The sequence below is a fragment of the Phocoena sinus genome, chromosome 9 (assembly GCF_008692025.1).
Source record: "Phocoena sinus isolate mPhoSin1 chromosome 9, mPhoSin1.pri, whole genome shotgun sequence".
Classification (NCBI taxonomy): domain Eukaryota; kingdom Metazoa; phylum Chordata; class Mammalia; order Artiodactyla; family Phocoenidae; genus Phocoena; species Phocoena sinus.
In genome coordinates this window covers 33,025,075-33,051,097 of record NC_045771.1, presented here as the reverse complement: position 1 = coordinate 33,051,097, position 26,023 = coordinate 33,025,075, and the positions used below count along the sequence as shown (strand labels likewise).

General features: G+C 41.9%; 1 protein-coding gene across 9 annotated transcripts in view; it reads left to right on the top strand.

Moving 5' to 3' along the window:
- The first annotated feature begins 4,133 nt into the window (after positions 1 to 4,133).
- Positions 4,134 to 26,023, top strand: part of ST7 (suppression of tumorigenicity 7) — a 261,656-nt gene continuing 239,766 nt past the window's right edge. For all 9 annotated transcript variants that reach the window (XR_004351469.1, XR_004351468.1, XR_004351467.1 and 6 more), the window contains exon 1: positions 4,134 to 4,405. Coding sequence is in view for 6 of the 9 variants with exons in the window: in XM_032643436.1 (XP_032499327.1) it covers positions 4,255 to 4,405 (151 nt within the window). In the remaining 3 variants the exon portion in view is untranslated. The remainder of the gene's footprint in view (positions 4,406 to 26,023) is intronic.

Genomic DNA, 26,023 nt, shown 5'->3' with positions numbered 1-26,023 from the left:
CATCTTTTAGAATACTCTGAGTGATCTCAGTGATGGGAAGCCAGCTAGTGGGTCTGTTAGAGGCTTCCTCCTCAAACAGAAGTACTTCCCCATCATTTATATTCATTGGTTCTTTCTTACATGAAAATCACAAAGCGCTTACATTTTTTAAGTCTAGAAAACCAGCTTGTCTGAGAGGTCAAAATTCAAATAACCCTAGCCCCTCACTCTTCAGCTCAATAATAATCATTTCAAATCAATTCAGCATTCAAGGCCTGTGTAAGGCTCTGGAGGGCATCTGATAAAAGAAGAGGGGTCAATGAACCCAATAAAGAATACTTGATAAATGTGTCTAAACATGGTAGCGCAAGATAAGAGCCCCTGTTGGAATAAAATTATAATATGAGATGCATATGAGAAATAGAAGTGCAGATAATTAAATCTAGGCTATAGCAAGTTATTTCCTACAGTGTGTCCAATCAGTCAAACTTGACAAGTTAATTCAAATTGGTTTGATTATATGGACATCTTCAGCTCAAAGGCTGAATGACAAACTCTGATCAAAGAGAAAAAATTATACTGTAAAAATAGTATTATAAAGATAATTTTGAGGGGGAGGAAAAACTCAAGGGAAGCCACAGTTTCAAGTATAAACCATATTCACTAACTGTCATTATTAACAAGGAGATAAATCCCATTACAGTTAAATGTGCATAAGATGCCAAATTTAGCAGCCATGCAATAGCATTGCAACTCAGAATAAAAGGAAAACTTCGATTAATTTTTGCAAGACAAAGTAAAGAAGAGAGGTTAGAAGATGGAGCAGGCAAGTGCATTACTTCAGACTAGCCTGAAATGTGCTTTAAGATAAGAAAAATCTGATCTTTCTTTTTTCCTCTTTTTTAGATTAGGTTTCCATACAGGCCAAATACACCAGATGATTGTGAAATTTTCACTTTAATTTGCATGCCTAAGTATAGTTCCACATTAGAAATGAGAACAAGATGAAATGTAACTGATAAAGTGTAAGGGAATACCTCTTGGTTAAAGAATGGAATTAATTATCAGAAATTAAAGACTAAATGGTCTGTGTCAATAAAAACAAATTTAAGCTTATATCATGACTATCAGATTTTTCTTAATTCTACCAATAATTCTATAACATCAGTTTAACCCAATTTCTGGATTTTTTTCAATGCAACAGATTGTTTAACTGAGGAGTCTATATTTGTCAAGTGCTTTGGAGGTAGGTCTGTGTGCATGAACTTGCAATTTGAAGCCAAAACCACAAAATAACATGACATGACATAGCCAGTAAATAGCGTATTATTTTTGTATTTCTCCTGGAATTATTTTATATGATGGTTATTACTGGTTCTGGGTATTTTTGAAATCCTGTAATTTTTAGCAAAGAAATGTCTAGATGTGACTCTGGTTCCTGAAACTCTAGCCAGTCATGGACCAAAAACATGCAGTTTTAAAATAAAATAATAAAGTTGGGATAACTGATGCTATTTTACATATATAGAAAATTTCAGACAATGAATTTTTATTTTGATTAGAAGTACTGTATTAAAAAAATCCTCTTGGGTTTGAGTATCAAGAATAAAAAGAAAAGTATACTATTATCATTTCTACACTATGTAAAGTGCAACTGAAAAACCAGCCCATCTTACAGTATCTTCCCAAGAGTAAAGATATTGAGTAGCTTAGTCAAGAATAGAGTAATAAGTTTTTTTTTAATTGATTTATTTTATTTTTATTTAGTTTTGGCTGCGTCTTTGTTGCTATGTGCGGGCTTCCTCTAGTTGCGCCAAGCGGAGGCTACTCTTCGTTGCAGTACACGGACTTCTCATTGAGGTGGCTTCTCTTGTTGCGGAGCACAGGCTCTAGGCACGCGGGCTCAGTAGTTGTGGCTCGTGGGCTCTAGAGCGCAGGCTCAGTAGTTGTGGCACATGCGCTTCGTTGCTCTGCGGCATGTGGGATCTTCGACCAGGACCAGGGCTCGAACTGTGTCCCCTGCATTGGCAGGTGGACTGTTAACCGCTGCGCCACCAGGGAAGTCCCACCTTGAAGTATTGATGCCTAATTGAATGTGAGGAGGAAAGAAGGTGAGGGAGGGGGAGGAATCCGGGTGGCATGATCCTCAGATTCCTGAATTAGGGAGCCGGAAGGGTGATGCCCATTCCCTGATGGAACTCTAGAAGGAAGAGCAGTTGGGGGTGAGGAAGTAATGAGTTCACTTTTGGATACGATGACCTTGGGGTGACTGTGCACCAGCCCACTGAGAGATGGTCAGGTGGTGGTGGGACATATCTGGGATGTCACTATTTCATGAATGGTCCCACTCAACAGCCACCCTTCACTCTTTATCTTTACCCTGCCTATACTATCAGTCACGAAGGCCTGTCAGTTCTACTTCCTTAATATGTAATTTCCACTTACATAAATCTTGGTCATTTGGATTAGTGTGTGCAATGCCAAATAACTGTGAACACCTTAGCATTTCTACAAGGCCCTTCAAGATCAGACACTCTTCAGCTTTATCCCTCTCAACACTACTCCATGTGGAGCCTGCACTCCAGCCATACTGAAGCAGCTGAGGCTCTCACGAGATCTTGTTCTCACTCAATTCTGCATCCGAGCACAAAGACATGTCTCCAACCCCAACCCCCGCTCTGGCAGCACATCAGGGAGAGGCAATGATGAGTAAGATAGGGCTGACCCTACAGGATCTCCTAGTAGATAATCAAAAAACTGTAGCTCAACTGAGTCAGATTTATGTCCCTTCTTTGAGGTTCACTGACAGCAAAAAGTCAGGCCCCAGTCTATTCATTTAAATTAAGTAGGCAAACCTATTGCAGAGAATCTGGTGGGTTACTTAATCATCACATAAAATAGATGTTTCATGTACTTATGTTGTTTTATTCTACTGAGAATCCAGGCATCATTGTTAGATAAAAAATTGTTTGGTAGTATGCTGCAATAAATATCTATAAAAAAGTATGTGTGTGTCAATTTCTCTTATCCTTGTCTGTATCACCGCTCTAGTAGATCAAATATATGGAGAAACCAGTAGCTGACAGTGAGATTGGAATCAGTGAAAATGTAACAGTAGTTCTATTATGTATGCCATAATACATAAAATACATGTAAAAAGTTAAAGGAGCTTGTTTTATTATGCAGGAAACGACAAGTAAGCAAAACAATATTTATAATAAAATATTCTCTTGAATGCTCAGAATTCTAAAAATGTCTTGGCTGTAGACTGGGTTACCTGCCATTGCTTTATTACTATCCAATACATAGAAAGTGAAATTATTTATGGACAGAAACAGACTTTAAATTTTCATTTGGTAAAGGCAACGTTTCATTCAGTACAGACAAAAAACGTTTACAATTTACTTCTTGTTTAAAGTAGCCAGTTCAGAGTAAGCCAAAATTATCCCGGAGAATTGTTTATATTAAAAACAGGCTGAGAGTTGTTTGATCTGTCATCACCCCCCAGATTGGAAGATAAACATTCTTCTTGTCAAGTTGTCTTTGGAAACCCCCTGTGCGGCTTCAAGGAAGACAAAACAAAGGTAAATAGTGTGCAACCCAAATCTTGCTTAACAGAATGATTTATCTTCAGGCCTACTAACCAGTGACAGGAGCACATCTAATTTTTTTCTAGTTGCTCCGCGTTTATTCATCCCTCTGAACCTAAATTCAGAGAGAAAGGAGTAGAGCGTTGGGTTTAAGACCTCGTACGCTGGCATCCATCATACTGCAAATGAATTTTGGCTCGAGCTGAAGGTAAAGTGCTCAGTCACTCTGTGCCTCAGTTTCCCTTATCTATATAATGGAGATTGTTGAAGGAATTAGGTGAGATTATACAGACCTTGGAACAGTGCCTGACATACAGGAAACCCTCAACATATGTCAAGAGTTTCCCTCAGCGCGCCACTTGGCTTGTCTTTCTAAATATTAGCATAATATAAATGGCATCAGAACGTGAGGGGCAAGGGCCACGTGATCCTTCCACGAAGGCCACTTGTAGGGGCCTTCAGAGAGTTAGCATTAAGGCTGGGAAAAAAAGGAAAGCGCGCCCGCGACCCGCGCGCGATTTCCCGCCGCGCCCGCGTCCCGGGCGGCGGGCGAGCTCCGGGGGCGCCGGGGCCGCGGCGGCGGCGACGGCGGCGGCGGCGGCGGCGGCGCGAGCGGCGCCTCCGGGCCGGTGAATCATCCCTGCAGACACCGAGAGCCGCGGCAGCAGAGAGCAGCGCCGGAAAAATGGCTGAAGCGGGCACGGGCTTTCTGGAGCAGCTCAAGTCCTGCATAGTTTGGTCTTGGACTTATCTCTGGACCGTATGGTTCTTCATCGTCCTCTTCCTGGTCTACATCCTGCGGGTGCCCTTGAAAATCAACGACAATTTGAGCACAGGTAAGGCCCGGGCAGCCGGGCCCGCGGCGCTCGCCCCTCCCCCGCCCCGGAAAGTTAGTGCAACTCGCCCGGGGCCGCGGCCAGCGGGGGCGGCCGGGCGCGCGCTCGAGGACGCGCCGGGTCCCGCGCACCGGATGCCCGCGGCTACCCGCCAAGGACGCGGCGCCTCGGCTGGCGGGGTAGACGGGGTTGTGCGAAGGCGCCTAGCGGCCTTCGCGGCTCCGCGGCCCGGCGACCCCGCGGAGGAGGAGCCGCGCCGGCAGGCGGGCCTGACCGGCGGTTGCCGCTCCTGCGCCCGACGTGCTCGTCGGGCGGCGACAGAGGAGACGGAGGTCGGGAGGGAGGGAGTCCCCGCGTACGCCCCCTTGGCTGTCTGCGCGTGAACCCCGAGGGCTCCTCAGATTTGTACCGTGTCCTAACAAACACGCTGTCGGCTGCGGGTGCAGAGCGTCCGAAGTGTAGCCGGACGAGGCGTGCCTCCAGATCCCGGCGCGACTCGGCCGGTCTTGGGCGCCCCCGTGAGGGTACTGCTCAGGGGTGCCCAGCGGCGAAGACCCCAGAAGGAGTCGACCCCGCACCTGGGGCCGGGACTGCCCGCCTGTGAGCCCCCTGAGTTGCGGGCGAAGAGGTGTCTCTTTTAGATGGGGAGAGGGTTTCTCGAAGGTACTATCAGGGCTATGGATGACGTGTCAGGTTACCAGACGGAATGTCAAAGGGACAAAAGGAGAGATAGGAAATCTGGAATTTATGTTGGTTTTAAATGGTCTTAGCCCTTCTCTCTCCCTTCTCCCCGTCTGCATAAGGCGTTGATAACTAGTCATGTTCAGGATCTTAGATAAAGCTCCACATGCTAAGAAGTGAGCCCCGCCGTGTGTCCTCTCCACGGTCGTAGGTGCAGAAGGTAATTAAACAGGATCTTAAACTTGCAACCAGACAACTGAATCATTAAAAAACAACCACAGAGAAAACTCACACCAACAGTGACACTCCGGAGACAAATAAAAAACGCAAAGTATATTTTGCAGGAAGGGTTACAGTTCTTGAAGTCTGGAAATAGTTGTGCGACTCGTTAGAAAGGTCTTTCCTTTTTTAAAATTTCACAGTAATTTGGGAAATCCTTACATTCTTGAATGAATGCATATGTATTCTACCTAATGTGTGATTTACCTACTCCGGGAGTCAGGGGTATGGAAATGCATTTTCCTCTGTGTTGTTAACTGCACTAAAACAATTTTTAGAATGTTTGAGATAATGTCATTTTGTTAGGTACTTGTTTAATTAATTTATTTTTGGCTGCATTGGGTCTTTGTTGCTGCACGTGGCCTTTCTCTAGTTGCGGTGAGCGGGGGCTACTCTTTGTGGTGTGCGGGCTTCTCATTGCGGTGGCTTCTCTTGTTGCAGAGCACGGGCTCTAGGTGTGCGGGCATCAGTAGTTGTGGCACGCGGGTTCAGTAGTTGTGGCGCGCGGGCTCTAGATTGTAGGCTCAGTAGTTGTGGTGCACAGGCTTAGTTGCTCTGCGGCATGTGGGATCTTCGCGGAGCAGGACTTGAACCCATGTCCCCTGCATTGGCAGGCGGATTCTTAACCACTACGCCACCAGGGGAGCCCCTACTTGTGCTTTTAAATACTAGACCTCATATACCTTGATTTCTTTAACTTGAACTCATGTTCATATTCACATTTGTTTCATAGTATCCCTTGGGATGGTACTCCTGGGGTGCAGATAAGACTCTGCACCCTAGAATCATCTTGCCATTTTTATAGGAGCTGCTCAGCCCTTGGATGCAGTCATCCTAGTGATGATGGCTTTCTGGCTTTTGCATCTGTTAGAGTGGTTGCTTATCAGAGTATTCTTCCTTGCTTTTGGTTTCCTTGCCTTTGGCAAATATATCTCTAAGATACCTTCACCTCGCGGCATGTGGGGTCTTAGTTCCATGTGGGATCTTAGTTCCCCAATCAGGGATGGAAACCGGGTGCCCTGCATTGGAAGGCAGGGTCTTAACCACTGGACCACTGGGAAAGTCCCCAAAGTTTTGTTATCTTAAGAAGTTGCTTGAATATATGAGGCCATGGAGTCTTATATTTATTGGTAAGGGGGTTTGATTTTTTTCTCCCAAAAAATTCATTGTAAGGTTTAAAAATTGTGAACGTTTCTCATTTAATAAACATTTAAAATTTTTATTTCAGAACACACATTTGTAATACTACATTTTCTTAAAGTAGGTTAAATAATCATCTACGTGTGTATATGTATGCATGTGCCCATACGTGCCACATACCAATGCTTTATACAGAACAGGCAAGAAGCAAAATACCTACTGGTAATATGTGTAATTTAAAAAAATATATATTTATTTATTTGGCCTCCCCGGGTCTTAGTTGCGGGTCTTGGGATCTTCTTTGCCACATGCGGGATCTTTAGTTGTGGCATGCGGAATCTTTAGTTGGGGCATGAGGGAATCTTTTAGTTGCAGCATTCGGGATTTAGTCCCTGACCAGGGATCGAACCCGGGCCCCCTGCATTGGGAGTGCGAAGTCTTGACCACTGCACCACCAGGGAAGTCCCAATATGTGTAATTTTTAAGGAAGAAAATTGTTAGGTCCTCTCCCAGCAACTTTAAATCTAGTATTTCTCACAAACACCTTTGTTAATTTGCATTAGGGTCATTTCTCATTTGGGCCTCTAAGAGATAGAGGAAATATGAAGACGAGGTATGAGATTCAGGCCGTCTGGGCTGAGTCTCATCAGACACGTGGTAGAGGGAACCTGGGACTATTTACCCCAGTGATGCTGGACTTCTGTTTTCAGTGTGGTTTTACCTATATTTTAGTCATAAAAGAAGGCAAAGGAGAAGCACACAGAGAGTACATCTCTCTCTGCCACTTCTGTGAGAAGGTAAGGGGAGAAGGGGACATTGGACCCTCCTATGGTGGAACTTGTCCTTTCAGGGAGATCTAAATGGGTTCTAATGGGACTAATTTTGCTGTTCCTAAGTGCTATGGTGTTTGCCTCTTCCTGTGATGATGAAAGCACATGTCCCTGGAGAGGCTGTTGAATCTAGAGCTGCTTTTAGGAAGCTGTTGGTGGCCCAGGCCTCCTTCCTTAGGGAAGCTGACACTATTGACTGATTTGCAGATATTGAATAATTCTTGCATTCCTGGGATAAATTCTACCTGATCATGGTGTATGATCCTTTTAATGTATTGTTGGATTCTGTTTGCTAGTATTTTGTTGAGGATTTTTGCGTCTATGTTCATCAGTGATATTGGCCTGTAATTTCCTTTTTTTGTGATATCTTTGTATGGTTTTCTTATTTTTTTTTAATTTTTGAACTTTATTCTATTTATTTTTTTATACAGCAGGTTCTTATTAGTCATCAATTTTATACACATCAGTGTATACATGTCAATCCCAATCTCCCAATTCATCACACCACCACCACCACCCCCTGCTGCTTTCCCCCCTTGGTGTCCATACGTTTGTTCCCTACATCTGTGTCTCAGTTTCTGCCCTGCAAAACGGTTCACCTGTATCATTTTTCTAGGTTCCACATATATGTGTTAATATACGGTATTTGTTTTCCTCTTTCTGACTTACTTCACTCTGTATGACAGTCTCTAGATGCATCCACGTCTCTACAAATGACCCAATTTTGTTCCTTTTTATGGCTGAGTAATATTCCATTGTATATATGTACCACGTCTTCTTTATCCATTTGTCTGTCGATGGGCATTTTGGTTGCTTCCATGTCCTGGCTATTGTAAATAGTGCTGCAATGAACATTGGGGTGCATGTGTCTTTTTGAATTATGCTTTTCTTTGGGTATATGCCCAGCAGTGGGATTGCTGGGTCATATGGTAGTTCTATTTTTCATTTTTTTAAGGAACCTCCATACTGTTCTCCATAGTGGTTGTATCAATTTACATTCCCACCAACAGTGCAAGAGGGGTTCCCTTTTCTCCACTCCGTCTCCAGCATTTGTTGTTTGTAGATTTTCTGATGATGCCCATTCTAACTGGTGTGAAGTGATACCTCATTGTAGTTTTGATTTGCATTTCTCTAATAACTAGTGATGTTGAGCAGCTTTTCATGTGCTTCTTGGCCATCTATATGTCTTCTTTGGAGAAATGTCTATTTAGGTCTTCTGCCCATTTTTTTTTTTTTTTGCGGTACGCGGGCCTCTCACTGTTGGGGCGTCTCCAGTTGCAGAGCACAGGCTCGGGACGCGCAGGTTCAGCGGCCATGGCTCACGGGCCCAGCTGCTCCGCGGCATGTGGGATCTTCCCAGACCAGGGCACGAACCCGTGTTCCCTGCATCAGCAGGTGGACTCTCAACCACTGCGCCACCAGGGAAGCCCTTCTGCCCATTTTTGGATTGGGTTGTTTGTTTTTTTAATATTGAGCTGCAAATTTATGTATTTTGGAGGTTACTCCTTTGCCCATTGATTCGTTTGCAACTATTTTCTCCCAGTGTGAGGGCTGTCTTTTTGTCTTCTTTATGGTTTCCTTTGCTGTGCAAAAGCTTTGAAGTTTCATTAGGTCCCATTTGTTTATTTTTATTTCCATTACTCTAGGAGGTGGATCAAAAAAGATCTTGCTGTGATTTATGTCAAAGAGTGTTCTTCCTATGTGTTCCTCTAAGAGTTTTATAGAGCCCAGTCTTACATTTAGATCTGTAATCCATTTTGAGTTTATTTTTGTGTATGGTGTTGGGGAGTGTTCTAATTTCATTCTTTTACATGTAGCTGTCCAGTTTTCCCAGCAACACTTATTGAAGAGACTGTCTTTTCTCCATTATATATCCTTGCCTCCTTTGTCATAGATTAGTTGACCATAGGTGCGTGGGTTTATCTCTGGGCTTTCTATCTGGTTCCATTGATCTATATTTCTCTTTTTGTGCCAGTACCATATTGCCTTGATTACTGTAGCTTTGTAGTATAGTCTGAAGTGAGGGAGTCTGATTCCTCCAGCTCCGTTTTTTTCCCTCAAGACTGCTTTGGCTATTTGGGGTCTTTTGTGTTTCCATACAAATTTTAAGATTTTTTTGTTCTAGTTCTGTAAAAAATGCCATTGGTAATTTGATAGGGATTGCATTGAATCTGTAGATTGCTTTGGGTAGTATAATGATTTTCACAATATTGATTCTTCCAATCGAAGAATATGGTATATCTCTTCATCTGTTCATATCATCTTTAATTTCTTTCATCAGTGTCTTATAGTTTTCTGCATATAGGTCTTTTGTCTCCCTAGATAGGTTTATTCCTAGATATTTTATCCTTTTTGTTGCAATGGTAAATGGAAGTGTTTCCTTAATTTCTCTTTCAGATTTTTCATCATTAGTGTATAGGAATGCAAGAGATTTCTGTGCATTAATTTTGTATCCTGCTGCTTTACCAAATTCATTGATTAGCTCTAGCAGTTTTCTTGTGGCATCTTTAGGATTCTCTATGTATAGTATCCTGTCATCTGCAAACAGTGACAGTTTTACTTCTTATTTTCCAATTTGGATTCCTTTTATTTCTTTTTCTTCTCTGTTTGCCATGGCTAGGATGTCCAAAACTATGTTGAATAATAGTGGTGAGAGTGGACATCCTTGTCTTGTTCCTGATCTTAGAAGAAATGCTTTTAGTTTTTTACCATTGAGAATGATGTTTGCTGTGGGTTTGTCGTATATGGCCTTTATTATGTTGAAGTAGGTTCCCTCTTTGCCCACTTTTTGGAGAGATTTATCATAAATGTATGTCGAATTTTGTCAAAACCTTTTTCTGCATCTATTAAGATGACCATATGGTTTTATTCTTCAATTTGTTAATATGGTTTATCACATTGATTGATTTGCATATATTGAAGAATCCTTGCATCCCTGGGATAAATCCCACTTGATCATGGTGTATGATCCTTTTAATGTGTTGGTGGATTCTGTTTTCTAGTATTTTGTTGAGGATTTTTGCATCTATATTCATCAGTGATATTGCTCTGTAATTTTCTTTTTTTGTAGTATCTTTGTCTGGTTTTGGTATCAGGGTGGTGGTGGCCTCATAGAATGAGTTTGGGAGTGTTCATTCCTCTGCAATTTTTTGGAAGAGTTTGAGAAGGATGGGTGTTAGCTCTTTTCTAAATGTTTCATAGAATTCACCTGTGAAGCCAGGTGATCCTGGACTTTTCTTTGTTGGAAGATTTTTAATCACAGTTTCAATTTCATTACTTGTGATTGGTCTGTTCATATTTTCTATTTCTTCCTGGTTCAGTCTTGGAAGTTATACCTTTCTAAGAATTTGTCCATTTCTTCCAGGTTGTCCATTTTATTGGCATAGCGTTGCCTGTAGTAGTCTCTCAGGATGCTTTGTATTTCTGCAGTGTCTGTTGTAACTTCTCCTTTTTCATTTCTAATTTTATTGATTTGAGTCCTCTCCCTCTTTTTCTTGATGAGTCTGGCTAATGGTTTATCAATTTTGTTTATCTTCTCAAAGAACCAGCTTTTAGTTTTATTGATCTTTGCTATTGTTTTCTTTGTTTCTATTTCATTTATTTCTGCTCTGATCTTTATGATTTCTTTCCTTCTGCTAACTTTGGGTTTTGTTTGTTCTTCTTTCTCTAGTTCCTTTAGGTGTAAGTTTAGATTGTTTATTTGAGATTTTTCTTGTTTCTTGAGGTAGGCTTCTATAGTTATAAACTTCCCTCTTAGAACTGCTTTTGCCACATCCCATAGCTTTTGGACCGTCATGTTTTCATTGTCATTTGTCAGTAGGTATTTTTTGATTTCCTCTTTGATTTCTTCAGTGATCTCTTGGTTTTTTAGTAAAGTGTTGTTTAGCCTCCCTGTGTTTGTGTTTTTTACTTTTTTTTCCCCTGTAATTGATTTCTAATCTCATAGCTTTGTGGTCAGAAAAGATGCTTGATATGATTTCAATTTTCTTAAATTTACTGAGGCTTGATTTGTGACCCAAGATGTGATCTATCCTGGAGAATGTTCCATGTGCACTTGAGAAGAAAGTGTGTTCTGTTGTTTTTGGATGGAATGTCCTATAAATATCAATTAAATATATCTTGTCTATTGTGTCATTTAACGCTTGTGTTTCCTTATTAATTTTCTGTTTGGATGATCTGTCCATTGGTGTCAGTGAGGTGTTAAAGTCCTGCACTATTATTGTGTTACTGTTGATTTCCACTTTTATAGCTGTTAGCAGTTGCCTTATGTATTGAGGTGTTCCTATGTTGGGTGCATATATATTTATAATTGTTATATCTTCTTCTTGGATCGATCCCTTGATCATTATGTAGTGTCCTTCCTTGTCTTTTGTAACGTTCTTTATTTTAATGTCTATTTTATCTGATATGGGTATTGCTCCTCCAGCTTTCTTTTGATTTCCATTTGCATGGAATATCTTTTTCCATCCCCTCACTTTCAGTCTGTATGTGTCCCTAGGTCTGAAGTGGGTCTCTTGTAGGCAGCATATATATGGATCTTGTTTTTGTTTGCATTCAGCATGCCTGTGTCTTTTGCTTGGAGCATTTAATCCATTCACGTTTAATTATCGATATGTATGTTCCTATGACCATTTTCTTAATTGTTTTGGGTTTGTTTTTGTAGGTCCTCTTCTTCTCTTGTGTTTCCCACTTAGAGAAGTTCCTTCAGCATTTGTTGTAGAGCTGGTTTGGTAGTGCTGATTTCTCTTAGCTTTTGCTTGTCTGTAAAGCTTTTGATTTCTCCATCGAATCTGAATGAGATCCTTGCTGGGTAGAGTAATCTTGGTTGTAGGTTCTTTCCTTTCATCACTTTAAGTATATCATGCCACTCCCTTCTGGCTTGTAAAGTTTCTGCTGAGAAATCAGCTGTTAACCTTATGGGAGTTCCCTTGTATGTTATTTGTTGTTCTTCCCTTGCTGCTTTCAATAATTTTTCTTTGTCTTTAATTTTTGCCAGTTTGATTATTATGTGTCTCGGCATGTTTCTACTTAGGTTTATCCTGTATGGGACTCTCTGCACTTCCTGGACGTGTGTGGCTATTTCCTTTCCCGTTTTAGGGAAGTTTTTGACTATAATCTCTTCAAATATTTTCTCGGGTCCTTTCTCTCTCTCTTCTCCTTCTGGGACCCCTATAATGCGAATATTGTTGCATTTAATGTTTTCCCAGAGGTCTCTTAGGCTGTCTTCATTTATTTTCATTCTTTTTTCTTTATTCTGTTCTGGCAGCAGTGAATTCCACCATTCTGTCTTCCAGGTCACTTATCTGTTCTTCTGCCTCATTTATTTTGCTATTGATTCCTTCTAGTATATTTTTCATTTCAGTTATTGTATTTTCCATCTCTGTTTTTTTATTCTTTAATTCTTCTAGATCTTTGTTAAACATTTCTTGCATCTTCTTGATCTTTGTCTCCATTCTTTTTCTGAGGTCTTGGATCATCTTCACTATCATTCTGAATTCTTTTTCTGGAAGGTTGCCCATCTCCACTTCATTTAGTTGTTTTTCTGGAGTGTTATCTTGTTCCTTCATCTGGTACATAGCCCTCTGCCTTTTCATCTTGTTTGTCTTTCTGTGAATGTGGTTTTTTTCCCACAGGCTGCAGGATTGTAATTCTTGCTTCTGTTGTCTGTCCTCTAGTGGATGAGGCTATCTAAGAGGCTTGTGTAAGTTTCCTGATGGGAGGGACTGGTGGTGGGTAGAGCTGGCTGTTGCTCTGGTGAGCAGAGCTCAGTAAAACTAATCCGCTTGTCTGCTAATGGGTGGGGCTGGGTCCCCTGCCTACTGGTTGTTTGGCCTGAGGCGACCCAACACTGGAGCCTACCCAGGCTCTTTGGTGGGGCTAATGGCCGGCTTTGGGAGGGCTCACGCCAAGGAGTACTTCCCGGAACTTCTGCTGCCAGTGTCCTTGTCCTCACGGTGAGACCGAGCCACCCTCCACCTCTGCAGGAGACCCTCCGACACTGGTAGGTAGGTCTGGTTCAGACTCTGTGGGGTCACTGCTCCTTCCCCAGGGTCCCGATGTGCACACTACTTTGTGTGTGCCCTCCAAGAGTGGAGTCTCTTTTTCCCCCAGTTCTAAGTCCTGCAATCAAATCCCGCTAGCCTTCAAAGTCTGATTCTCTAGGAATCCCTCCTCCTGTTGACAGACCCCAAGATTCGTAAGCCTGACGTGGGGCTCAGAACCTTCAGTCCAGTGTGTGGACTTCTGTGGTATAAGTGTTCTCCAGTTTGTGAGTCACCCACCCAGCAGTTATGGGATTTGATTTTACTGTGATTGTGCCCCTCCTGCCATCTCATTTTGGCTTCTCCTTTGCTTTGGATGTTGGGTATCTTTTTTGGTGAGTTCCAGCGTCTTCCTGTCAATGATTGTTCAGCAGTTAGTTGTGATTCCAGTGTTCTCGCAAGAGGGAGTGAGAGCATGTCCTTCTACTCCGCCATCTTGAACCAATCTCCTTTGTATGGTTTGGTGTCAGGGTGATGTTGGCCTCAAAGAATGAGTTTGGAAGTGTTTCTTGCTCTGCAGGTTTTTGGAATAGTTTGAGGAGGATAGGTGTTAACTCTTCTCTAAATGTTTGGTAGAATTCACCTGTGAAACCATCTTCTGTTTTTTTGGGAGTTTTTAAATTTAAATCTTATAATGAAAACTGAATTTAGGAAAGACAAAGGAGGAAACAAACGTATTAGGAATAGCACACAGTGGTTAGTTTGATAATTGATTTTTGATGTTCTGCCCTTGAGTTGGATAGGAGAATGTTAAAATAGTTCTATGATTTACTGAAAATATAATGAACTTTTGACAAGATTTTTAAAAACCCCAAATTATATTGTTACTTGTCAGTTTTCAAGTGAATTAATTATCCTAAAACAATGCTTTTCCAAAAGGGCAGAAAATTAATTGTAGACAGGAGCAGTCATGCAGGATATTATTCAAGAAAAACAGTAGTATAGATTAATCTTTTTTTTTTTTTTTTTTTTACCGGTACGCGGGCCTCTCACTGTTGTGGCCTCTCCCATTGCGGAGCACAGGCTCCGGACGCGCAGGCTCAGCGGCCATGGCTCACGGGCCTTGCCGCTCCGCGGCATGTGGGATCTTCCCGGACCGAGGCATGAACCCGCGTCCCCTACATCGGCAGGCGGACTCTCAACCACTGCGCCACCAGGGAAGCCCTATTTCTCTATTTTTAACATAAATATACAAACTATATTTTGTAGAATCCTTTTAGATTTACAGAAGATTACTAAAATAGTACAGAGAGTTCCCATATACCTAACATCCAGTTTCCCCTATTACTAATATCTTACATTATTATGGTACATTTGTTTCAATTAAGGAACCAATATTGACACATCATTTTTTAAAAATTATTTTATTGAAGTATAGTTGATTTACAATGTTGTGTTAATTTCTGGTTTACAGCAAATGATTCAGATATATATATCTGAATATATATATGTAATAGTTTGCATTTGCTACTCTCAAACTCCCAGTCCATCCCTCCTGCACCTCCCCTTCCCCATGGCAACCACAAGTCTGTTCTCTATGGCTGTGAGTCTGTTTCTGTTTCATAGATAAATTCATTTGTGACACATCATTTTTAATTGAAGTCTATACATCATTCAGATTTCCTTAGTTTTTACCAAATGTCCTTTTACTATGTTCCAGGATTCCATCCAGTATACCACACTACAGTGTTGTCATGTCTCCTTAGACTTCTTTTGGCTGTGACAGGGTTTCATATTTTTCTGGTTTTTGATGACCTTGATAGTGTTGAGGAGTATTGGCTAGGTGTTTTGTAGACTCTTCCTGAACTGGGATATGTCAGGAGTTTTTCTCATGATTTTTCTGGGATTATGGATTTGGGGAGGGAGGACCACAGAGGTAAAACGCCATTTTCATTACATATCATGGGTACATACCATCAATTTGATTTGTCACTGTTGATGTTGACCTTGATCACCTGACTGAGGTGGTTTAGTGTTTGTCAAGTTCTACACTGTAAAGTTACTCCCCTCTCCCCTTCAAATACTGTACTATTAAAATGGAAGTCACTTTGCACAGCCCATGCTTCTGGAGTGAAGTTTTGCTTCCCTTTGTAAAAATAAACAGAGACCACCCAAAAGGAATAAGTAAAGGCTGTTTATTCAGAGCTTGCTATAGCAAGGAAGAACTTCACCAAGAATTGTTCACCATTTTGGAAACTCAGGACTCCAATAGCAATACCATTTGTAGTATCTGAGTCGCTAATATGACATACTTGTATCGGCCTTTATTGGTAGTTGTTGCATTCATGGTGATGCTATGTAAGGGTACAAGTGTCTGTCTACTTCATTAAATGTTTTACCAAAGTCATGAAAACATTTGCATTCTGAATACAATTGTATTATTTTAAACAGGGCCAGAGTGAGGCATGTGAGGTGCCTGGGTGCAGAATTTAAGGAGCTACTCTCTCTCAGTCCTGCAGGTGCAGCTTCAGCATTTGCATGACTTTGCCTTAAATTTTATACCCTGGGTGCCTTGCTTGCCTTATCCCTTATCCTGCCCTTGATTACAAATTGTGTTCTGTTTACTTCTTCTTTATATTAGGGTTAGGATATTATATTGGTTATTTTTGAAATTTATGTGTGAGAGTAGGTAGATTATTAAGTTTGTTATAGGATAGAAAGAGGGTGTTTAAAATTAGTTTTTATAAAAGGTGTTAGATCTGATTGGACTGAGAACCACTGCTGTAGGTCATATATTTGGAAGTGTCCCTTCCTTAGCCATATCAGCATCTTCAGTTTTATTGGATATTTCCAGATTAATTTACATATGATTGTATTTGTCAGAGATTGCTGCAGTAATGCTACATAAAACAAAACAAAACAAAAAAACACTTCAAAACTTAGTGGCTTAAAACAACAAGTGTTCAGGGCTTCCCTGGTGGCGCAGTGGTTGAGAATCCGCCTGCTGATGCAGGGGACGCTGGTTCGTGCCCCGGTCCGTGAAGATCCCACATGCCGCGGAGCGGCTGGGCCTGTGAGCCATGGCCGCTGAGCCTGCACATCCGGAGCCTGTGCTCCGCAATGGGAGAGGCCACAACAGTGAGAGGCCTGCGTATAGCAAAAAAAAAACAAACCAAAAAAACAATAAGTGTTTATTTTTCCCTGTTGCAACTCAGATGTGCTTGGCTGGATTCCTGACTCCAGACATCGGACTCCAGGCTTCAGGCTACAGATTAGGTTAAGGTCGGATTCAGGTCTGCTCCATGTCTCTCATTCTGTTGGACAAATAGCTACCCAATCTTCTCATGCAACATGGCAAGAGCAAAAAGAAGGCAAGTGGAAATATGTAAAACCTCATGTGGGTCGTATCTAGAACTGGCCTACTGTCTCCTTCTCTGTCACTTTTGCCTACTTTCCATTGGTGAGAGCAAGTCATAAGCCCAACATCTGTGGGGTAGGAAATATGTAAAACCTCACGTGGGTCGTATCTAGAACTGGCCTACTGTCTCCTTCTCTGTCACTTCTGCCTACTTTCCATTGGTGAGAGCAAGTCATAAGCCCAACATCTGTGGGGTAGGAAATATGTAAAACCTCATGTGGGTCATATCTAGAACTGGCCTACTGTCTCCTTCTCTGTCACTTCTGCCTACTTTCCATTGGTGAGAGCAAGTCATAAGCCCAACATCTATGGGGTAGGGAAGTATACTCTGCTTATTCTGCAGAGCCATCTGGAAAAGTTGTGGATCATAATTCCAATACAGGGAGGGTATGAAGAATTATGACCAATGATTCAGTTTATTACAATGGTTGTACCATTATATACTCTACCAGTCATGTATGCAAGCTTCTGTTTCTCAGCATCTTCAAGATCTTGATGTTACCAGACTTCAACATTTTTGCTAGTTTGATGCATGCCAAATGACATATTGTTATTTTAATTTGCATTTCCAATTGTATATGTCTATTCAAAATATTTACTATATACTTGTTTTTAAAGATTAGTTTTTCTTCCACTATAAAGTCAGTTAATAAGAATAATAAAATCTTTTTGTGATGAAAACAAAAATTTGGAATATGAGATTATGATGGTTGTAATTAGTTACAAACTCTGGCAACCAATTTCTATTCTTTTGCTTACATGATGTCAGATATTCTGAAGAATATTAAAAATGTCTCTACTCTTTTTTTAAATAAATTTATTTATTTTTGGCTGTGTTGGGTCTTTGTTGCTGCATGCGGGCTTTCTCTGGTTGCGTTGAGTGGGGGCTGCTCTTCATTGCCGTGCGTGGGCTTCTCATTGCAGTGGCTTCTTTTGTTGTGGAGCATGGGCTCTAGGCGTGCAGGCTTCAATAGTTGTGGCTTGCTGGTTCTAGGGTGCAGGCTCGGTAGTTGTGGCGCACGGGCTTAGTTGCCCCGTGGCATGTGTGATCTTCCTGGACCAGGGCTTGAACCCGTGTCCCCTGCACTGGCAGGCGGATTCTTAACCACTGCGCCACCAGGGAAGCCCTATACTCTGTTTTTGAAAGACCCTTTTAGTTCTGACATTATGATTCTGTGGACATGGTGCATTTACAATTTTCTTTCTACTTAGTAATCTAATTCTATTGAATCCAGTTAGTAAGTCAGGTATACGCTATGTATTCCAAACTACTCTTTTGAAAACGTGACTGGTTATTACAGAATATGCTGCTGTTGTGAGTTTCAGTAAACGGATTTCTGGGGTGTTTCTCTGGGAAGAGTGCTTCCTCTTTACTGGCACTGCTCCATCTGGAGGCAGCGCTTACCGGTGGACTCCATCCAGGTGAGAGAGGCGTGGGGAGGAAGAAAGGCACCCACAGAGTTTCTGCCTTGTATTGGGTGGGCCAAAAAGTTCCTTTGACTTTTCATTAAAAAAAAAAAAAAAGACACATTTTTCATTTTCACCAAGAAGTTTATTGGACAGTGTATTCACCGTTTTGTTCCACTACCTTCTGCCATTTTTCAGGCAACTTCGTAATTCCATCTTCCCAAAACTATTTATCTTTTTGAGCAAAGAACTGGTCCAGGTGCCTTTTACAGTCTTTCAGGGAATTGAAATTTTCTCCATTAAGAGAATATTGTAAAGACCGAAGTAAATGGATATCTGAAGGTGCAATGTCTGGTGAATATAGTGGATGAATCAGAACTTCCCAGCCAAGCTGTAACAGTTTTTGCCTGGTCAGCAAAGAAACACGCGGTCTTGCGCTATCCTGATGGAAGAGTATACGTTTTCTGTTGACTAATTCTGGACGCTTTTCGTCAAGTGCTGCTTTCAGTTGGTCTAATTGAGAGCAGTATTTGTTGGAATTAATCGTTTTGTTTTCCAGAAGGAGCTCTGTATAATAGAGGACTCCTTTCCAATCCCACCATATACACAACATCACCTTCTTTGGATGAAGACTGGCCTTTGGTGTGGTTGATGGTGGTTCATTTCGCTTGCCCCACGATCTCTTCCATTCCACATTATTGTACAGTATCCACTTTTTATCGCCCGTCACAATTTGTTTTAAAAACGGAACATTTTCATTATGTTTCAATAGAGAATTGCATGTGGAAATACGGTCAAGGAGGTTTTCTTCACTTAACTTATGTGGAACCCAAGCATCAAAGCGATTAACATAACCAAGCTGGTGCAAATGATTTTCAGCACTTGATCTGGATATTTTGAGTATGTCAGCTATCTCCCGCATGGTATAATGTTGATTGTTCTCAATTAATGTCTCGATTTGATCGCTGTCAACTTCAACTGGTCTACCCGCCTGTGGAGCATTGTCCAGTGGTAATCTCCAACACGAAACTTCACAAACCACTTTTGACACGTTTGATCAGTCACAGCACCTTCTCCAAACACTGCACAAAACTATTTATGTGTTTCAGTTGAGTTTTTACCTTTCTTGAAATAATAAAGCATAATATGCCGAAAATGTTGCTTTTTTTTCTTCCATCTTCAATGTTAAAATGGCTACACAAAAATTCACCAATTTTGATGTCTTTTTTAAAAATGCACACTGATGTGACAGCTGTCACTTACAGTCTAACAAAATTGTTTCGAATGAAGTTAAAGACAACTAAGCGCTTCTAGAGCCATCTTACGGAAGAAAACAAACGAAACTTTTGGCCAACGCAATACATGTAATCCCATTTATGCTGGATCAGACAGGTTAGTCCTAGAATGGTGGTGTTTTCAGAGAAGCACAGGCCATTACTGACAACAATAACAAAAATGAGTGGAAAGAAATTTCATTCTATACTGTTATTTCTTAATGGAGATACAATTCATAACCCCAGTGCATTTCTAGTGTCTGCTTTGTCTGCTGTTCCTCATGTATCACCCTGCCCTTCGTTCTTTCTCCTGTTCCCAGTCAGCCAGGACTTTTACTCTCCTTACTCTCTTCAGCCTCAGTGTTTTCTTACAGAGAGTGACTCTTCAATAGCCCTTTTCTCTCTTTCTACTGTCTCAGGTCCTCTCTTGTCTCTTAGGTCTAGTGCTTCTCTGCCCATTTTTTATTCTGCATCACAGAAAGCCTGGGGACAGTGGACTAGGAGAGTCTCTTGGATTTTGAGGCTGGTAGAGTGAAGATCTGGGTAGAGTATTGATTTGGATTTTCTTTGGCAGGCTGTGGACAGAGTGAGGACATCTATGCATAGGCCACCATTAATGCCTTTTGTGCTGTCACACAAGGAAGGGGAGGCTGGTTTGGGGCTCTAGGGGTGTACCCAGTTCTTCCTGTTGTCCCAGCAGCCCCATGGCCAGGAGCCATCCTTTAGAAAAAATATGGAAGGGAGGCAGGGCCTTCAAAGAGACAGCCATTGAGACACTCCTCTGGTTTCTGTGGGACTGCTAAGGCTTGGTATTGCCAAGGCAGGTCTGTTCTACAATAGTATGTGGAATATGTTTCTTTTACAGGTGGGAGAAAAGCTGCCTCTTCATCAGGGATTGGTATACCCTTTCCTGCTGGAATAGCACTTTTTTTTTTGCTGCACTGCACAGCATGCGGGCTCTTGGTTCCCCGACCAGGAACTGAACCTGCGCCCCCTGCAGTGGAAGCACGGAGTCCTAACCACTGGACCACCAGGGAGGTCCCCAGAACAGCACATTCTTACGTGACTTGATACTCACATGTTCAGGTCTTTTCTGTGTGATTCTTTCACTTTTGAGTGTGACTTTTAGAACTCCCACGGCTTAGTTTTGGTGAATCCCTCCCCGCATCCCCCACCCCTTAAATACCTTTGCACAGTTGTCCTCACTGCAGCTACATCAGGGCCATCATGCCTGCTTGGCTTGGTCCTAGAGCGGTGATTTTAATCTGGAGTGTAGCTGACTGGGGCACCAAATCCTGAATGGTAATGGGGTTTTAATCTTGAGGCTGCGGTTTCAGTAGATGGGCTGGCGATGTCAGGATTCCCTTTGACAGACTAGTGGTCGGTGACTTGCTGTATTCTTCAGCATCAACACATTTTATTCTGTTAGGTAAGCAGGGAAAGGTTAGTTTTTGGTGCCAAGAGCTTAGTTGAGTCATTCCTTCGCCCCTTCTGGCCATCCTCACATCTTTTGGTAAGACAGGTACACTTACTGGCTGTTGGCAGTCTTCAAAGAGAGAAACAGTAGGTCGGGGAGGCTGGGTCAGTATACATGGAACAGCATGTCTCTTGCCAGGGAAGGGAAAGGCTGCTTCCTGATCTGTAGGTGTGAGGTTTTCTGATGCCTTCAGATCTGCTTTTTCTTGGAGGCCCAGCTATCACAGGGTTAGTGAGGATGAATCCCAGTCCTGATGTCTTAGAATCCAGCATCTCGGAAGGCAACAGAGGAGACCAAAAATAGAATGGACCAATTACCTCTCAGAAAAGGCTAGACTAGATCCTAGACTAGAACATTTTGTAAGGATTTTGAGTGGGGGAAATTAAATGCTTTGATGTATATCATGAATATAACCATTGCTGGCAGAGATAAGGGCACTATGTTAATGAAGATCCCAGCAGGAAACATATCATACACTCAGATTGTTAATTGAGAAAAATTTAATAAACAAAGATGTGGGCAGGAAAATAAAAAGGGATATTTTATTGATAATAAAGGGTAGTATACTACTTTGGAGCTAGCAGCAGCAGGGAGCCATTACCATCTGCAGGCCTGAAGGGACAAGGGGAAGTAGCAGGTACTGGAACCTGGAGAGATAGCCCTGCAGAAGGCTGTGGCCTTCCATAGAGAGCCAGGGCCAACTTGTGACTCTGAGGTGAAGCTGTACATTGGGAGCCGGGGAAGAATGTCCTTCCCCTATTCCCTGCCCACGCTCTGAATCCCTTGTTGGGGTCTCCCGTTGGATGAACCAACCAGAGCCAGAGGGTAGAGTGAGGAAGGTGGGAAGTAAGCTAGAGGGGCAAATGGAAAATGCCTGGCCTAGCATAAGGCACTTTTCTCTGCCTCCTTGAACCATTTTTTTAAAAGAGTTTCTTTTTCCTAACAAGAGGCATTTCTAAAGGTTCTGTTTTTCAATAATCTTCTTTTCTCATGCTGTACCCTTCAGTAATCTCATGTAGATGAAACTCAAGTCTCTATTTCTTTTCTGCCCCCATCTCAGCTTCCAGGTTTGCATTTTCAGTGGCCTATTGGATATTTTCATTGAGATACACATCACTAGCTCTCTTCCTTCTCTTCCTCCCAGCAGAGCTCAATTTCTCTGAAGGATCGCACCACTTGCAAGGCTCGTAATAATCTTCATCTGTTATTTCCTTTACATGTATTTAGTTGACAAATCCTGTCAAATTTTAGTGCCTCATGAACCACCCTTCAATTCCTACTTCTATCTTTATTTCAGCCTTTATAATCTTATTACAATAATCTCCCAAATGATCTTCCTGCCTCTAATCTCTCCTAATCTATCCTCCATACTGGGATTTCGCTTTCAGATCCTTTAATGTCTTCCTGTTGCCTAGTAAATAAAATGGAGACATCTAAATCTAATATTCTAGGCCTTCTTCCATTAGCCCTGGTGAACCTTTCTAGCTTGATACTCAGTACTAACCTTCATATTATGCGCTCCACTCAAAATATACTTTACTTCATGTATTGTCATCTTAATCACTTTAAAAATTCCTCACTTTTTTTTTTTATCATGGAGACTGGATGACACCTATAGTTTACTGATTCCAAATGGTTCCCCAAACCCCCAATTCTAAGTGCCCCACATAACCTATATATCCCATTGGCTCCTTGACCTCCTTGTCCTGTGTTTCCTGAGGACCTTGACCTTTCCTTCCAGAGTCTTACTCCTACTCATGGTACATCCAGGCCTGTCAGCCCCTGAACTCTGGGGGCCCTCAGTCTTCTCCCCAACAGTGTATGTTCCTCTGGAAGCCGAGCCCTTTTATTTGATGCTGGTCCCAAGGAACAACTGACAGTCAATATGGAGGCCCCTCTAGCACTTCTGATTCACTTTTTGTGGACTAAAATTTTTATTTTAAAATAATCTTAAATTTACAGAGAAGTGGAAAGTCAGTACAGGTTTTTTTTTCTTCCAGAACCACTAGAGAGGACATTGCTGATGTGATTTCCTACACTTTCCTTAGTATTTCCTACAAACAAGGGTGTTCTCCTACATAACCACAGTAAAATCATCAAAATAAATTGATTCTACTAATTAATCAGTTTAATCAGAAATTCCTACAGTACTGCCATCTAGTTCTCAGGCACTACTCAAGTCTCACCAGTGGTTCCAATAATGTGCTTCATAGCAAAAGGATCATTTGCACTCATGCATTACATTTAGTTGCTGTGTCTCTTTAGACCTCTTTAGTCTGGAACAGTTCCTCAGTTTTTCCTTGACTTTCGTGACCTGGATATTTTTGATGAATACATGCCGGTTATTTGGTAGAACGCCCTTCAATTTGAGTTTGCCCAATGGTTCTTCCTGATTAAGTGCAGGTTATGTATGTACCTTGGCCAGAACATCACAGTAGCAATGCTGTGTTTTGCTCATTGCATCCTATCAGGTAGCTCATGGTTTTTATTCGTCCCGTTAGTGACGATGCTCATTTTGATCCTTTGAATCCTTGCGTCTGCAAGGATTTGCTGCTGTAAAGTTATTTTTACTCCTTTTGTAGTTAGTATGTATTTTGTGGAGAAGAGCTTTGAAATTACATAAATTCTTGATCAGACTTTCAATGTATTCATTTATTTCTTTGTATCAGTGTGGACTCCTGGTTTCCTGTTTTATTCAGTGAGCTATAATTTGTTACTATCACTATTATTATTTCGTTACTCAAACTGTCCCAGATTTGGCCCTTCAGGCGGATTTCTGTATCCTTTTGACATGTCCCTGTCATTCTTTGAGAACTTGATTACTTTCTAAGATGTTCCAGTCTCAGCTTGTGCTTTACCTGCTCCAGCCTTAGAATCAGCAGTTTCTCTAAGACTCCCTTTTTCCTTTTAGTGGAGACAAATATTTAGAAGCCAAGATCTGGGCACAAGGTGTGCTTATTGCTTATTGGCGTTTTGCTTCTCCCAGCCCTCTCAGATGACAGAGCAAGGGAATATATGTATAGATAGATAGATAGATAGATACAGATAGAGATAGGCACATTTACATGTATATTTCTTTATATCTATTTATTCCCTATCTAGCTCTCTTGAAATCATGAATTCACATTGATACCTCAGATTCCATTCTAATCCCTTCAGGGTTCATTCCAGTTTTCTTTCCATATCTGTTTCTTCACTGACGGTGAGAAACCTGGATCCCACTATCCTTAATATACTTTCTGTTTGCTCGATATATCTGTATGTACCAGTATCTCTTAACATGCCTTCTCACCTTACTCTGACTCTGACATGCTTGGGTTATGAAACCACATGCTGAGCAGACCTCAAAGGCCCTGCTCATCCTGTTTGGATTCTAACACCCGATACCTCTACGTTCCTCCCCACTCCCCGCAGGGGGATGGCTTCCTCTCACCATTCAGCTCTGACATCACATTTGGGGCCACTCCCTTTTCTTATGCCCTCCTGACTCTGCTTGGGCTCTGACACCCCAAGCAGAGGTGTTCCCATGCGTGGATGAGCTCCTCACCCTGCTCTGGGCCTCTGTGCTGCTGCCCCCCCCCCCCCCACACTGTGTTTGCCACCCCAGCAGAGGCCCACTTTGCTTGGCCCTCCCTATGAGTTTAGCATGGAATTATTTAGGAGGAGAAAGAGAAGAGGTGGGCCAAACTCTATGATTGTTTACCTCCCTTCTTCTTACCTTTTAAGAAAAAAGAACCAAATAATCTGTTAATCAGTTACGACAGACCTAGAATTTCAATAGACCTGGCTTGTCCTCTTCCATTAAGCTATGCCATCATCTATTTGTTATATCCTTCAATTCTTAAAATGGAATTTATCTAAATCTGCAAAGATGTAAGGCCCTGGAGAACTGGACCTTGTTCCAAAGGGAATGTCTCCTGAAAAGAAGAAGTTTGAATTCAGGCCCCAGTTTGCTCATATTCATGTATATGAGAGAGAAAGAGGAGAGGAGAGGAGAAGGGAGGAAAGAGAGAGAGAGAGAAGAAAAAATTGAAAGTTGTGATCCATCTTGTGTAAAGGCCTCTCTTGTGAAGGGGCCAATCTTTGTGCAATTAAAAAAAAAAATTCTAAGAAGCTCCTTCTTTTTCTTCCAAACCAGGTTATGGATTAAGTAGCCTCTCCCAGTGTGCGAGAAGGACCCACTTGTCTGTCATCTTCTCTTCTAGGCTAGAAGTTTTTCAAGGGCAGGACTGTAAGGCTCTGTGAGAGCAGGTCATGTCTGCTGGGGCACCTTTGTGTCTCCAGCCCCAGCTCTGGGCTCTGCTGCATGGGAGACCCTCCGTTAATATTAGTTTGTAACACTGGTTTGTACTTAGGCCTGACACCAAAGCCCATGAACTTTCTACTACACTTCACGTGTGTTCAGGACTAAGAAGGGCTTTGTCCCTTTGCCGTCTGATTAGTCTCAAAGTCTGAGGGATTATCTGTCATCCAACAGCACATCTCTCTTTTCTATGTTGGAGTCAGTTTTATGTGGCCTAAACTAAGTGCTGAGTGGGTTTGTATACACTTCATCTGTTGTATTACTTTTTTTTTTTCCCCAAGGACCCAGTTATAGTTAGACGAGCAGTGGATGGGGAGGTGACTTCATCACTTCTGTTTGTATGACTTACGTTCCTTAATATCTGAGATTTGGCTTCCTCATTTGCACAGGGGAGACTTTAATAACTTCCTCACTGGACTGCTGTGGGGATTAAATGAGATGTAGCATATGTAAATGTGCCCAACACATTGCAGTGTGAGTGCCCGATGCAGCCGTTCGTTAACTACCTTCCACTTCACGCTTGAGTGTTAAAACAGCTGAACCTGGACTGTCCTAATGACCATTTAATTAAAAAAATTTTTTTATATTAATTAATTAATTTTTGGCTGCATTGCTGCACGTGGACTTCTCATTGCGGTGTCTTCTCTTGTTGTGGAGCACGGGCTCTAGGCCTGCAAGCTTCAGTAGTTGTGGCACACGGGCTTAGTTGCTCCACGGCATGTGGGATCTTTCCTGGACCAAGCATCGAACTCGTGTCCCCTGCATTGGCAGGCAGATTCTTAACCACTGCGCCACCAGGGAAGCCCTGACCATTTAGTCTTACCTTAA